The sequence below is a fragment of the Carassius carassius genome, unplaced genomic scaffold (genome assembly GCF_963082965.1).
Source record: "Carassius carassius unplaced genomic scaffold, fCarCar2.1 SCAFFOLD_79, whole genome shotgun sequence".
NCBI lineage: Eukaryota > Metazoa > Chordata > Actinopteri > Cypriniformes > Cyprinidae > Carassius > Carassius carassius.
In genome coordinates, this window is record NW_026774991.1 from 106,067 (window position 1) to 120,274 (window position 14,208).

General features: G+C 43.7%; 3 protein-coding genes across 3 annotated transcripts; 2 read left to right on the top strand and 1 right to left on the bottom strand.

The window, feature by feature from the left end:
- The first annotated feature begins 7,125 nt into the window (after positions 1 to 7,125).
- LOC132133975 (histone H4) lies at positions 7,126 to 7,534 on the top strand. The gene has a single exon (XM_059546883.1). It carries the CDS (start codon positions 7,176 to 7,178, stop codon positions 7,485 to 7,487), a length of 312 nt encoding a protein of 103 aa, XP_059402866.1. The 5' UTR covers positions 7,126 to 7,175; the 3' UTR covers positions 7,488 to 7,534.
- Positions 7,535 to 8,110: 576 nt separating this feature from the next.
- LOC132133970 (histone H2B-like) lies at positions 8,111 to 8,877 on the top strand. Its single transcript, XM_059546879.1, has one exon. It carries the CDS (start codon positions 8,425 to 8,427, stop codon positions 8,797 to 8,799), a length of 375 nt encoding a protein of 124 aa, XP_059402862.1. The 5' UTR covers positions 8,111 to 8,424; the 3' UTR covers positions 8,800 to 8,877.
- A 4,368-nt stretch (positions 8,878 to 13,245) lies between these two features.
- On the bottom strand, positions 13,246 to 13,779 carry LOC132133964 (histone H3-like). Its single transcript, XM_059546873.1, has one exon. It carries the CDS (start codon positions 13,744 to 13,746, stop codon positions 13,336 to 13,338), a length of 411 nt encoding a protein of 136 aa, XP_059402856.1. The 5' UTR covers positions 13,747 to 13,779; the 3' UTR covers positions 13,246 to 13,335.
- Between the last annotated feature and the right edge of the window lie 429 nt (positions 13,780 to 14,208).

Consider the following 14,208-nt stretch of genomic DNA (forward strand, 5'->3'; position numbering starts at 1 on the left):
GCCACGTTTCTAGCATTTGTAAAACTGCATTTTTCCATCTCAAAAATATATCTAAATTACGGCCTATGCTCTCAATGTCAAATGCAGAAATGTTAATCCATGCATTTATGACCTCAAGGTTAGATTATTGTAATGCTTTATTGGGTGGTTGTTCTGCACGCTTAGTAAACAAACTACAGCTAGTCCAAAATGCAGCAGCAAGAGTTCTTACTAGAACCAGGAAGTATGACCATATTAGCCTGGTCCTGTCAACACTGCACTGGCTCCCTATCAAGCATCGCATAGATTTTAAAATATTGCTTATTACTTATAAAGCCCTGAATGGTTTAGCACCTCAGTATTTGAATGAGCTCCTTTTACATTATAATCCTCTACGTCTGCTACGTTCTCAAAACTCAGGCAATTTGATAATACCTAGAATATCAAAATCAACTGCAGGCGGCAGATCCTTTTCCTATTTGGCGCCCAAACTCTGGAATAACCTACCTAACATTGTTCGGGAGGCAGACACACTCTTGCAGTTTAAATCTAGATTAAAGACCCATCTCTTTAACCTGGCATACACATAACATACTAATATGCTTTTATTATCCAAATCCGTTAAAGGATTTTTAGGCTGCATTAATTAGGTAAACCGGAACCGGAAACACTTCCCATAACAACCTATGTACTTGCTACATCATTAGAAGAATGGCATCTACACTAATATTTGTCTGTTTCTCTCTTGTTCCGAGGTCACCGTGGCCACCAGATCCAGTCTGTGTCCAGATCAGAGGGTCACTGCAGTCACCCGGATCCAGTACGTATCCAGACCAGATGCTGGATCAGCACCTAGAAAGGACCTCTACATCCCTGAAAGACAGCGGAGACCAGGACAACTAGAGCCCCAGATACAGATCCCCTGTAAAGACCTTGTCTCAGAGGAGCACCAGGACAAGACCACAGGAAACAGATGATTCTTCTGCACAATCTGACTTTGCTGCAGCCTGGAATTGAACTACTGGTTTCGTCTGGTCAGAGGAGAACTGGCCCCCCAACTGAGCCTGGTTTCTCCCAAGGTTTTTTCTCCATTCTGTCACCGATGGAGTTTCGGTTCCTTGCCGCTGTCGCCTCTGGCTTGCTTAGTTGGGGACACTTCATCTACAGCGATATCGTTGACTTGATTGCAAATAAATGGACAGACACTATTTAACTGAACAGAGATGACATAACTGAATCCAATGATGAACTGCCTTTAACTATCATCTTTGCATTATTGACACTGTTTTCCTAATGAATGTTGTTCAGTTGCTTTGACGCAATGTATTTTGTTTAAAGCGCTATATAAATAAAGGTGACATTGACATTGACATTGACACATGCTGCAAGGACTTTCACTTTTATATATATATATATATAAACCAGTTGAATATGTTAAACAAACGTTTCTTATTTCTCTCTCTCTGTCTCTTGCTCTCTCTTTCTCTAGAGTTGAAGCCTACAGCCATTCTATCCATGCAGCAACTGATGGAAAAGGGGTTCGCTTAGGTGCTGTTGTGATGTTGTCGCAAAAATTATATATATATATATATATATATATATATATATATATATATATATATATATATATATATATATATATATAAATAAACATTCTTGAATCATTCTTGTGTCTTGTCTTGCCTCTCAACAACTTTTAAAATATTGGCTGTAATTTAGTGACTCCATACGCTGATCCCAACTTTAACTTACCTGATAATAAGCTAATTCACCTTAAGGAGGTTAATCAATATACTGTATAATTCAAGAGACTTCATTTTTTACAATCATTGTTGTGAGTGGACCGCCACGAGGACCGAATTGTGAGGGGACCAACTCCTCAAGAATGTGTGCCAGCAAAGACTTGAGATTTATCTGACTTAGTTTTGCACCATGAACAGAACCGGCGACAAAGGGCAGCCCTGCCGGAGTCCAACACGCACCGGGAACAAGTCTGACTTACTGCTGGCAATACGAACCAAGCTCCTGCTCCGGTCGTACAGGGACCGGATAGCCCTTAAAAAAGGGACCCGGACCCCATACTCCCGGAGCACCCTCCACAGGCCGCCGCATGGACACAGTCGAATGCCTTCTCCAAATCCACAAAGCACATGTGGACTGGTTGGGCAAACTCCCATGAACCCTCCAGCACCCTGTAGAGGGTATAGAGCTGGTCCAGTGTTCCACGGCCTGGACGAAAACCACACTGTTCCTCCTGAATCCGAGGTTCTACTATCGGCCGGATTCTCCTCTCCAGTACCCTGGCATAGACTTTCCCAGGGAGGCTGAGAAGTGTGATCCCCCTGTAGTTGGAACACACCCTCCGGTCCCCCTTCTTAAAAAGAGGGACCACCACCCCAGTCTGCCATCCCAGAGGCACCGTCCCCGACTGCCACGCGATGCTGCAGAGGCGTGTCAGCCAAGACAGCCCCACAACATCCAGAGACTTGAGGTACTTTGCCTTGCCACCGAGGAGTTTTTTGACTACTTGCTTGGGTGATGGACGAGTCCACATCTGAGCCCTCAGCCTCTGCTTCCTCAATGGAAGACGTGACAGCGGGATTGAGGAGATCCTCGAAGTATTCCTTTCACCGTCCAACGACATCCCCAGTTGAGGTCAACAGGCCTCACTGAACACCTCCCAGGCCCGAGTTTTTGCCTCCACAACCACCCGGGCTGCAGTCCGCTTGGCCTGCCGGTACCTGTCAGCTGCCTCAGGAGTCCCACAAGCCAACCAGGCCCGACAGGACTCCTTCTTCAGCTTGATGGCATCCCTTACTTCCGGTGTCCACCAACGGGTTTGGGGATTGCCGCCTCGACAGGCACCGGAAACCTTACGGCCACAGCTCCGAGCGGCCGCTTCAACAATGGAGGTGTAGAACATGGTCCACTCGGACTCAATATCTCCAACCTCCCTTGGGATCCGGTCGAAGCTCTGCCGGAGGTGGGAGTTGAAGATCTCTCTGACAGGAGACTCGGCCAAACGTTCCCAGCAGACCCTCACAGTACGTTTGGGTCTGCCGAGTCTGTCCAGCTTCCTCCCCCGCCATCGGATCCAACTCACCACCAGGTGGTGATCGGTTGACAGCTCCGCCCCTCTCTTCACCCGAGTGTCCAAGACATACGACCGGAGGTCGGATGAAACGACCACAAAGTCGATCATTGACCTACGGCCTAGGGTGTCCTGGTGCCACGTGTACTGATGGACACCCTTATGCTTGAACATGGTGTTTGTTATGGACAAGCTGTAACTAGCACAGAAGTCCAATAACTGAACACCGCTCGGGTTCAGATCAGGGGGCCCGTTCCTCCAAATCACGCCCCTCCAGGTGTCACTGTCGTTGCCCATGTGGGCGTTGAAGTCCCCCAGTAAAATGATGGAGTCCCCAGTTTTTATGGACAGAATTTCTAGGCGCAGCCAGGGGCCGGAGGGGGTCAGGTTTGGTGACAACACGATTTCGTCTCTGCTCTTTGCGGATGATGTTGTCGTGTTGGCCTCATCAAGCCAGCACCTTCAGCATGCACTGGGACGGTTTGCAGCCGAGTGTGAAGCGGCTGGGATGAGAATCAGCACCTCCAAATCCGAGACCATGGTCCTCAGTCGGAAAAGGGTGGCTTGCCCACTTCAGGTTGGTGGAGAGTTCCTGCCTCAAGTGGAGGAGTTTAAGTATCTTGGGGTCTTGTTCACGAGTGAGGGAAGGATGGAATGGGAGATTGACAGACGGATCGGTGCAGCTTCTGCAGTAATGCGGTCGATGTACCGGTCTGTCGTGGTGAAGAAACGGTAAACTCGATTTACCGGTCAATCTACGTTCCTACTCTCACCTATGGTCATGAGCTTTGGGTCATGACCAAAAGGACAAGATCCCGGATACAGGCGGCCGAAATGAGCTTTCTCCGCAGGGTGGCTGGGCGATCCCTTAGAGATAGGGTGAGAAGCTCAGTCACCCGGGAGGAGCTCAGAGTAGAGCCGCTGCTCCTCCGCATCGAGAGGGGTCAGCTGAGGTGGCTCGGGCATCTATTCCGGATGCCTCCTGGACGCCTTCCCGGGAAGGTGTTCCGGGCAAGTCCCACTGGGAGGAGACCCCGGGGAAGACCTAGGACACGCTGGAGACTATGTCTCCCGGCTGGCCTGGGAACGCCTCGGTGTCCCCCCAGAAGAGCTGGAGGAAGTGTCTAGGGAGAGGGAAGTCTGGGGTTCTCTGCTTAGACTGCTGCCCCCGCGACCCGGCCCCGGATAAGCGGAAGAAGATGGATGGATGGATGGGTTTTGCACCAGAAGCCAAAACATCAGCATCTGGAAGGGGACCTAAAGAAATGAACAAAAATTATGAGTCGTGAAGACATTAAGCTTATAGCTGTGCACACACACACACACACACACACACACACACACACTGCCTCTGGATGTACTCCCTTAGTATAAAACAAACAAATGCAGTAACAGTAATAGTTTAACTGTTTATTGATCTTGGGGGATTTTCATTTATATACAAATATATATATATATATATATATATATATATATTTTTTTTTTTTTACTTAGTCTGCACTCTTGTTCATTATTAGACTGATGTTTTAATGTTTAAATACACTTTCTTTGAGTTAATATTGTTCTTACCAAGTGCAGAAAAGAAAAATACAGCGCTATATAGAAACATTGTAGTTTTTATCTGTGGCAGAAATAAGTTTACTCTGCGTGACATAGTTTCCGGTTGTGTGTGAAAAAGGCTAATTAGCATCTTGGAGGAGAGAGCAGGTTAATCTAGTCTTACAGAGACACATTTCATTGCATTGGGAGCAGCTCAGTACTGAAGTGAAAGTGATATACAGTCAAGTATGTCTGTTCATATGATGTCTGTGTTTTCTGAGCCCAAGACTCAACTGTTTTCTCCAGTTCTACAGATGTGATCGTTGGCGAGACTTTCTTTGGTCTCTTCTTGCTTTAGGACAAAAATACACACGTTCTCTTCCAGGCAGATTTGTGATATTTTCTGTTGATTGGAAATTTTTCATTATTGCCTTGATGGTAAAAATATTAACTAATATTCACTCTGGTGTGAAAAAGGTTTATAATATATGTCAGAGTATTTCAGGAAGCAGAAATGGAAAAAAGCACCAGGCCCAGATTGTGTTACACCAGCCTGTCTGAAATCCTGTGCTGACCAGCTGGCCCCCATCTTCACACAGATCTTCAACAGATCGCTGGAACTGTGCGAAGTCCCTTCATGCTTCAAATGCTTCACCATTATCCCCATCCCAAAGAAATCCAAAATTACAGGACTAAATGACTACAGGCCTGTGGCTCTAACGTCTGTAGTCATGAAGTCATTTGAAAACTGGTGCTGGCCCACCTGAAGGACATCACTGGACCCTTGCTAGATCCTCTTCAGTTTGCCTACAGAGCAAACAGGTCTGTGGACGATGCAGTAAACATCGGACTGCATTATGTTCTGCAACACCTAGACAGACCGGGGACCTATGTGAGGATCCTGTTTGTGGACTTCAGCTCTGCCTTCAACACGATCATCCCAAACCTCCTCCTGCCCAAACTAACTCAGCTCTCCGTGCCCACCTCCGTCTGTCAGTGGATCAACAGCTTCCTGACAGACAGGCAGCAGCTAGTGAGACTGGGAAAATACACATCCAGCACCCGTACAATCAGCACCGGAGCTCCCCAGGGCTGCGTTCTCTCCCCACTGCTCTTCTCCCTGTACACTAATGACTGCACATCTAAGGACCCCTCTGTCAAGCTCCTGAAGTTTGCAGATGACACCACACTCATCGGCCTCATTCAGGACGGTGACGAGTCTGCTTACAGACAGGAGGTTAAAGAGCTGGCTGTCTGGTGCACTCTCAACAACCTGGAGCTTAACACGCTCAAAACAGTGGAGATGATCGTGGACTTCAGGAGAAACCCCCCTGCACTCCCCCCGCTCACCATCATGAACAGCACTGTGACTGCAGTGGAGTCATTCAGGTTCCTGGGCACCACTATCTCTCAGGACCTGAAGTGGGACATTCACATTGACTCCATTGTGAAAAAGGCCCAGCAGAGGTTGTACTTCCTTCGCCAGCTGAGGAAGTTTATCCTGCCACAGGATCTGCTGAAACAGTTCTACTCCACCATCATCGAATCCATCCTCTGCACTTCAGTAACTGTCTGGTTCAGCTCAGCTTCTAAATCTGACCTCAGAAGACTACAGAGGGTAGTCCGGACTGCTGAGCGAATCATCGGTACAACCCTCCCATCTATTCAAGAACTGTACTTATCCAGAGTGAGCAAAAGGGCTGTTAAAATCACTCTGGACCCCTCACATCCAGCACACTCCCTCTTTGAACTGTTGCCATCTGGTCGACGCTACAGAGCACTGAGCACCAGAACGACCAGACACAGGAACAGTTTCTTCCCTCAGGCAATCCATCTTATGAACAGCTGATAATAACTGTGGGACACACTACACTATTTATATTTATATACACTACACTTATTTATCCAACACACATACTTAGCATACACTTAAATCTTTTGCACATAATATACATGTACATACATAAATGCTCATTGTAATATACCTGCCATACATTGTCAATTTGTATATTGTCATTCCTTACCCACCTATTTGTATTTTTTGTATTTTTTATTCCTTATTGTGTTTTTTGTTCTGTCACTGTTATGTTGCACTGCGCAGCTCTGTCACGAAAACAAATTCATCGTATGTGTGAACATACCTGGCAATAAAGCTCATTCTGATTCTGATTCTGATTCTAAATAAGAATAATTTCCACGAAATCATAGTGTACTAGTGAAAAATACTTATTTCATAGTGTTTTTTTTTTCTTAATGGGCCCTGGGTACACCTTTTTTATTTTTATTTGTTTGTTTTCCTTTCTGTTTGTGATATCAATACAGATTTATCACCCATGTGCGGAAGGCCATTGAACAGAAAGCAGAAAAAGAAACAAAGGAGAGTCATCGTAAGATCAGGATTAGCGTTAACCCACATCGTTTCCTGCTCGAACTAGAGGGGGAGGGGTGAGTCATGTGACGCTCAGCTGGTTTCAGTTAGGTCCTGTAAACAACTGTAAAACGTCTCCCTGCAGCACTTGCTCTATATTTGTATTCGTCGTTTGACTGGAACAGAGATCATCTCATAATGTCTGGAAGAGGCAAAGGCGGTAAAGGACTCGGGAAAGGAGGCGCTAAGCGTCACCGTAAAGTGCTGCGCGATAACATCCAGGGAATCACCAAACCCGCCATTCGTCGTCTAGCTCGCCGCGGTGGAGTCAAGCGCATCTCCGGTCTGATCTACGAGGAGACCCGCGGTGTGCTGAAGGTGTTCCTGGAGAACGTGATCCGCGACGCCGTCACCTACACCGAGCACGCCAAGAGAAAGACCGTCACCGCCATGGACGTTGTGTACGCGCTCAAACGACAGGGACGCACCTTGTACGGCTTCGGAGGATAAACCGCTTCAGATCAGAGAACAAACCCAACGGCTCTTTTAAGAGCCACCCACACTCTCACTTAAAGAGCTCGCGCTGCTGTTGTGTGCTGAACATGAGAACTACGTTTACACAGTCGTTACAAATAATACATTTATTGTTGATTACAGATAATGTTTTAGAGACACTTTACGCCAATATTACATTAACGATACCTTAGCAGCCGTACACTGGGTACTTTTCATTGAAACAAAAAATAAAAGCAGATATTATAGCATGATTATTATAATCTGTTTAAGTTAAAAGATGGTATCTGATTTAAGGCTCAAAAATTTAATGCTACAGACGTTGAAGAATTCGAGCAGAATGGTGCAGAAGATAAAGGCGAATGTTATTTCTGTTAACTGTATAGCAACAGAGCTCCAGGTTATCAAATCACGTCACCTTTATTTATATAGTGTTTCTAACAAGACCAATTGTGTCAAAGCAGCTTTAATTACAGTATTAAATATGAAAATTGTCAAAAATGCAAAAGAACAAAAGTAAACGTTCAATGTTCAGTTAAACAATCGATGCTTTATAGGTATTTTTCCTCCGTGATTTCCTTATTGATTTTATAATAGTTTCATATTAAAAGTGTGCCTGATATTTATCTGTAACTATTTATTTTCTCAAAATATTATTATAAAAATAGCGGGAAATGAAACAAAGGAAACCCAGTCGGGTGGGTGTCGTTCAAACATGGAGTGGTGGGTGGAGCTATGATTTAAGCTCCTGTGATTGGCTCTGCTCCAGTTCATAACGCCTTGAATGATCCAATTTAATACAAGTTTATGGGTCTGACCAATGACAACACGGAATCACAAGGTCCCACAGAATTAGCATAGGCGAGTGAATAAATAGCCCGGTATGAGTTCAGCCTGCTACTGATATCTAAGAGTTTGAGTCGAAAACATTATCATGCCTGAACCAGCGAAGTCCGCGCCGAAGAAAGGCTCCAAGAAGGCCGTCACCAAGAGCGCCGCGAAAGGAGGAAAGAAGCGCAGAAAGTCCAGGAAGGAGAGCTACGCCATCTACGTGTATAAAGTGCTGAAGCAGGTTCATCCTGACACCGGGATCTCTTCGAAGGCGATGGGCATCATGAACTCTTTCGTCAACGACATCTTCGAGCGCATCGCCGGTGAGTCGTCTCGTCTCGCTCACTACAACAAGCGCTCCACCATCACTTCCCGCGAGATCCAGACCGCCGTGCGTCTGCTGCTGCCCGGGGAGCTGGCTAAACACGCCGTGTCTGAGGGCACCAAGGCCGTCACCAAGTACACCAGCTCCAAGTAGAGCAGTCCGACACCGAGACACACCCCAAAGGCTCTTTTAAGAGCCACCCATCCACTCACCCGAAGAGCTCTTTGTTATACTTTAATCCTAGATGACGTGAAGATGATTTAAACGTCTAGCATTTATTTTAACTTGAACTTTGTTTTTTTTTTTCTATCACAAGACCACATGTTGTACCACTTTTGCAACTACTGTTGCCTTAATCAATATTAAACGGTTTTATATTAACTAAAATGTTTTTCTTTTTTTTGTCTTCACATGTGGTCAGTTACAGAAAAGCGTGAGGAAAATACATTTTAATTATTTATTAAATTCCAGATTATGAGAAAAAATTGCAAAGAGAAACAATATTGTGTGTATTAATGAATTGCATAGATGATTTCTCCCCTTAAGAATAGTAATTTGCTAAAAAAACAAAAAAAACCTTTTGTCCTCTTGTGGACTAAATATCTACCAGCCATGTATCTTTGCTAAAGCCATGCAAAACACAAGTCCTTACCAAGTATGGCATGTCTACAAATCGAGAATATTGTTCAGAAATCTCTTTCACTGTTGGGGACTTGTTTGCGACCCATAACCCGAGAGGGGTTTTCTCCATGCCCAGTTTGATGGTATTGAGGTTTTCTGGAGATGGTTTCATCCTTTTGATCACAGTCGTCCCGAGAGGACTCGTCCTCCCCTTCAACAGTTATTTCTGAAGAGATAGACACTCCAGAGGAAGCACTGTTTCGACTACGTTTGCGCTGGTAGCGACGCTGATCATCATGAAGTTTCCTCCATAGATTTCAAAGTCTAATCTCAATAAGTCCACTGTGGGAGACTGGGTCATAGAAATCTTCCTGGATGAAAGACGGAGGATAACAATTGTAACTTTTACAAGAATTCATGATGTGTGACGAGCAAACCAGCCGAGTGGATGTACTTTTGGTGTCATTGTAATATTGGTAAAAAAAAAAAAAACCTACAGTCACTAAATTTTCAGTTGATTTTTAACCTGTTAACTAATGAACATACCACACTTACTATTCCAGTTTGCATTTGTTTAAAGTGGGCTTTGTGTGTTTTAATAAGTGCAACTTACAAAACCTTCATTCTGTTCTCCCATCTTGATCTTCAGAGAAGGAAACAGTTTTACCACACTTTCTGCCAACATCTGTTTCTCTTCATTAGATAACGCAGTGAAGCAGCCCGTGCAGGAGAGAATAATTGATTCTGGAGCCGTCGATATCAACAGATTCAGCACCATCACCACGGACAGCACCTGTAGAGTTGCACGTCAGTAGATATATCTTAAACCTATGGTATGGTTCGGGGAACACGCCTAGAAATGGTAAACCTTTAGTTAAGTTATACGTTAGGAGTCTTTGTAGCGACTCTAAGAGACAACGTTATCGAGAAACGCAGCCCTGATATTACACAAGAGCAGCAGAGTCTTGGTCTGGGTTTCTCAAAACGTTGTCTCTTAGCGCTATGATGACTTTTAATATAACTGTAAGGTCACAGTGATTTTTCCAAGTAAGACATGTTCCTGGATCAACATTACTGTCCAGAAATATAGACTTAACCCAATCCCTACTCCTAAACCCAAATTTACACATAATTTATTGCTAAAACCAGTGGGAAATGATAGCTGATTAACAATGGTGTAGAAGCACCTAACTCTGGTAATAAGCCTAAAACAGATATTTTCTGAAAAGTAATATCTCAATTCTGATTGGTTGATTGGAATGTTGATCCAGGAACATGTTGTACTTGGTGAAATCACGCTCGCCGTAACGGTAACAATGAGGAAGAGGAAAAAACAGCACACGGTGGAAGATGCGGCGGGAAATGCGGCAGTGAATAGACATTGAATTAGAGTTCCTTTATAATTTTGCCATTTTAAGTTACAAGAAAATCTAATTAAAAATGTTAATAAAAGATAAAAACAAATGTAAAAGAAGAAATAAAAAAATAAAAGAATAATGGCATGGCCCTACTTTACATATGATATAATAATCATGTATGGCTCCCATAATTGTACAAAGTCCTTTATTTTACTCTTGGAGATATAAGTCAGCCTTTCCAGTCCAATGCACTCTTCTTTTATCCATTGTTTAATAGAAGGTGCTTCCATGCTCTTCCAGTTCACAGCAATGGCTCTTCTGGCATGTAATAATCCAAAGTCCAATAGTCTAGTGTGTTTCTTTGTTTGTGAGAAACCTGTATATTCCCAGTACACAAAGTTTGGCACAATGTGGTATTTTAAGATTAAACCGTTCTGACAAACAGTTTATGACATCCTTCCAGAACGTCTGTATATCAGAACATTCCCATAGACAGTGAATCAGACTCCCTTTATAATTTTGGCATTCTGTACATATATCAAGAATATGGCTAGACATATGATTGAGTTTTTCAGGTGTTATATAAACCCTTGTCAACCATTTATACTGTAATAATTTAAGCCGTGTGTTTATGATTTGTTTTGGGCCTTTAAACATTCTTCAGTCCATTCAAATTCCTCTCTTTCTTCTTGAATGTCTTTCCTCCATGCGTTTAATTTGTCTACAGCAGACTCTTTAGAGTTAGACATTATTAAATTATTCATTCTGCGTCACCGGGACTTACGGTTTAGAATCGTTTAGAATGTTTGCATGAATAATAAACAGCTGATAACATTATCCACCCCATAATTATAGTATTAACAAACTTTGATGCAATAGACAGGGTATGATTTAAAAATGAGCGTCCCTCCAAAAACATTAAATTTCTGTCTCTTTAAATACAAAAGACGGAGAAAAACTGCAAAAAGGTCCACTTTTTGAAAAAAAATAACCCCCGCCCCTTTCAATAGGCTGGCTACGAACCTGATATAAATTCTCAAAATGCATCACAAAAGTTATGATTTAAGCAGTTGGCCACATCCAGTATAATGAATATATCTATCTATCTATCTATTGCCCTCTGCTGAGCATCTATGGACAAAACCATTTCTGACTTAAACTAGAGTTGTGACGTTCGCGAACGAACCGATTCTTTTGAACGGCTCATAAACATGAACGATGGGAGCCGAGTCTCGGCTGGAGGGGAGCCGTTCTTTCTGTCGTTCTTTTTTCCTATGCGTTTCACACAGATGCACACAAATGAGCTCCTCCGCGAGACAGAACAGTTATAGGGGGAGGGGCGCACCCAGCGCAGGCCAACCCTTTATAGCGTGATGATATTAGTTATTAGTTGTGCACGCATCCTTCACGTGACTACTCCAGTGGAAAAAAACCCTGCATGCCTCTGTCATTGGGTAGGAGCGTTGAAAAAAGCTGTTTTGCACAGACATTCATTGCAGCCCACTTTGTTATTGTTCATTGACTTGAAGTGGCTGTAGTAAAAGCTGTTTTGCACAGAAATTCATTGCAGCTGGCTTTGTTTTTGATATTTATTCGTGAGTAGGTATTGTATGAATAACATAAGTCAACGTAGCTTTACACACACACACTTTGTACTAAAGGTAAATCCAAAATAGTGATGTCACTGTCTAAGCAGAGGGATTTGTGCAACTCTATGGAATATAGTCCACACATGACAAATGAGGTAAAAATCAATATTTCAGAATAATTCAAACTCAGATATTGGTGTGTAATATCTGAGTTTTAATTATTTGACTACAAATCTCACCTCATCATTCTTCCCAGTGATTATTTCCAGGATAAACTGAGATGCCTCCAAGCTTCTTAAAACTGACTAAATATTTAAAAAGAGCCAAAAGAGCCGTTCTGTTGAACGGCTCTTTGAAAGGAACGGATCGCGAAGATCCGGATCCCCTCAAAGAGCCATAAATCCCATCACTAGCAGTTGGCCACATCCAGTATAATGAATAGATATATCTATCTATCTATCTATCTATCTATCTATCGCCCTCTGCTGAGCATCTATGGACAAAACCATTTCTGACTTAAACTAGGCTTTTCTTTAACCGACAGATGGCAGAACTCTACACCCAACACCTAGATTAATATCCAGAAACATATTACAGTATATTTAATTTAGATCATAATTTAAGTTTTTCTTTTCATATATTTCACATGCAAGATAATTGTATAGTTGAGGAATTGTGTGGTAGATAGATACAACAGTACTTTGAACCTCCAAAAAAAATCACAACTCTCATCTTATTTAAATTCAACATCATTAATAAAACAGTTGAGCATAATTTACCTGATCTTAGCGCACGCTTGCTTGTGTACCATCTGAACACAGATGAACACTTTGCATCTATTTATAACAGGTGCAGATGTAATCAAGTTACGCCACAGACTAATGGAGAGTGTAGTCCCGAACTCTTTCATCAGCCCGTTACATACACACACGATTTATGTAGTAACGAAAAACTACAATTGATAGAAGTCAGGAAATACGTTTTGGGAACTCAAGGGAAGACCCCATGTAAACTAGATTACGCTCTATTTGTTATATTCATTATTGCAGTGGAAACGGTCTCGTTCAGTGCGGTGTCGGTGGCTCTTAAAAGAGCCTTTGGGGTGTTTGGCAGCGGCGGGTTTAAGCGCGCTCTCCGCGGATGCGGCGGGCCAGCTGGATGTCTTTGGGCATGATGGTGACTCTCTTGGCGTGGATGGCGCACAGGTTGGTGTCCTCGAACAGACCGACCAGATAAGCCTCGCTGGACTCCTGCAGGGCCATGACAGCGGAGCTCTGGAAGCGCAGGTCCGTCTTGAAATCCTGAGCGATCTCTCGCACCAGACGCTGGAAAGGCAGTTTGCGGATCAGCAGCTCGGTGGACTTCTGATAGCGACGGATCTCTCGGAGAGCCACGGTCCCGGGCCTGTAACGGTGGGGCTTCTTGACGCCGCCGGTGGCTGGGGCGCTCTTCCGGGCAGCTTTAGTAGCGAGCTGCTTCCTCGGGGCTTTACCACCGGTGGATTTACGAGCGGTCTGCTTGGTTCTTGCCATCGCTGCGATCAACTTCCCTCTCCGTTCTGCGCACGTAGAAAAATGCTCCTTCGTCTCGTGCGTCTGCTTTTAAAGCGTCATACGGTCACGAGCTTATGCCGTCATTAGGGTGCAGAGGCTTGTGATTGGCTGATATGTGACGTCTGCACGTGACTGCTAGCCAATGACTGCGCAGCTTCTGTTTTCAAACGGGGCTGTTTGTGTTTCCCGCTCAAAATGCTTTGTTCTGTTTAGTTCTTTACGCATCGTTCATTCATTCATGCTCAGAATCAAGGTCTGTTAGCAAAACACAGCACAGTATAATAACATGAATTAATTATTTAATTATTTTCACCATACAAATGTAATGTCTGCCCTGATAAATAAATAAACCTGGGCTATTAAGATCTTGAAGTTCTTTCATGACAATCTTTCTCATATTTTATTCCACATCATATCTAATCCCACAATCAGATCATATAT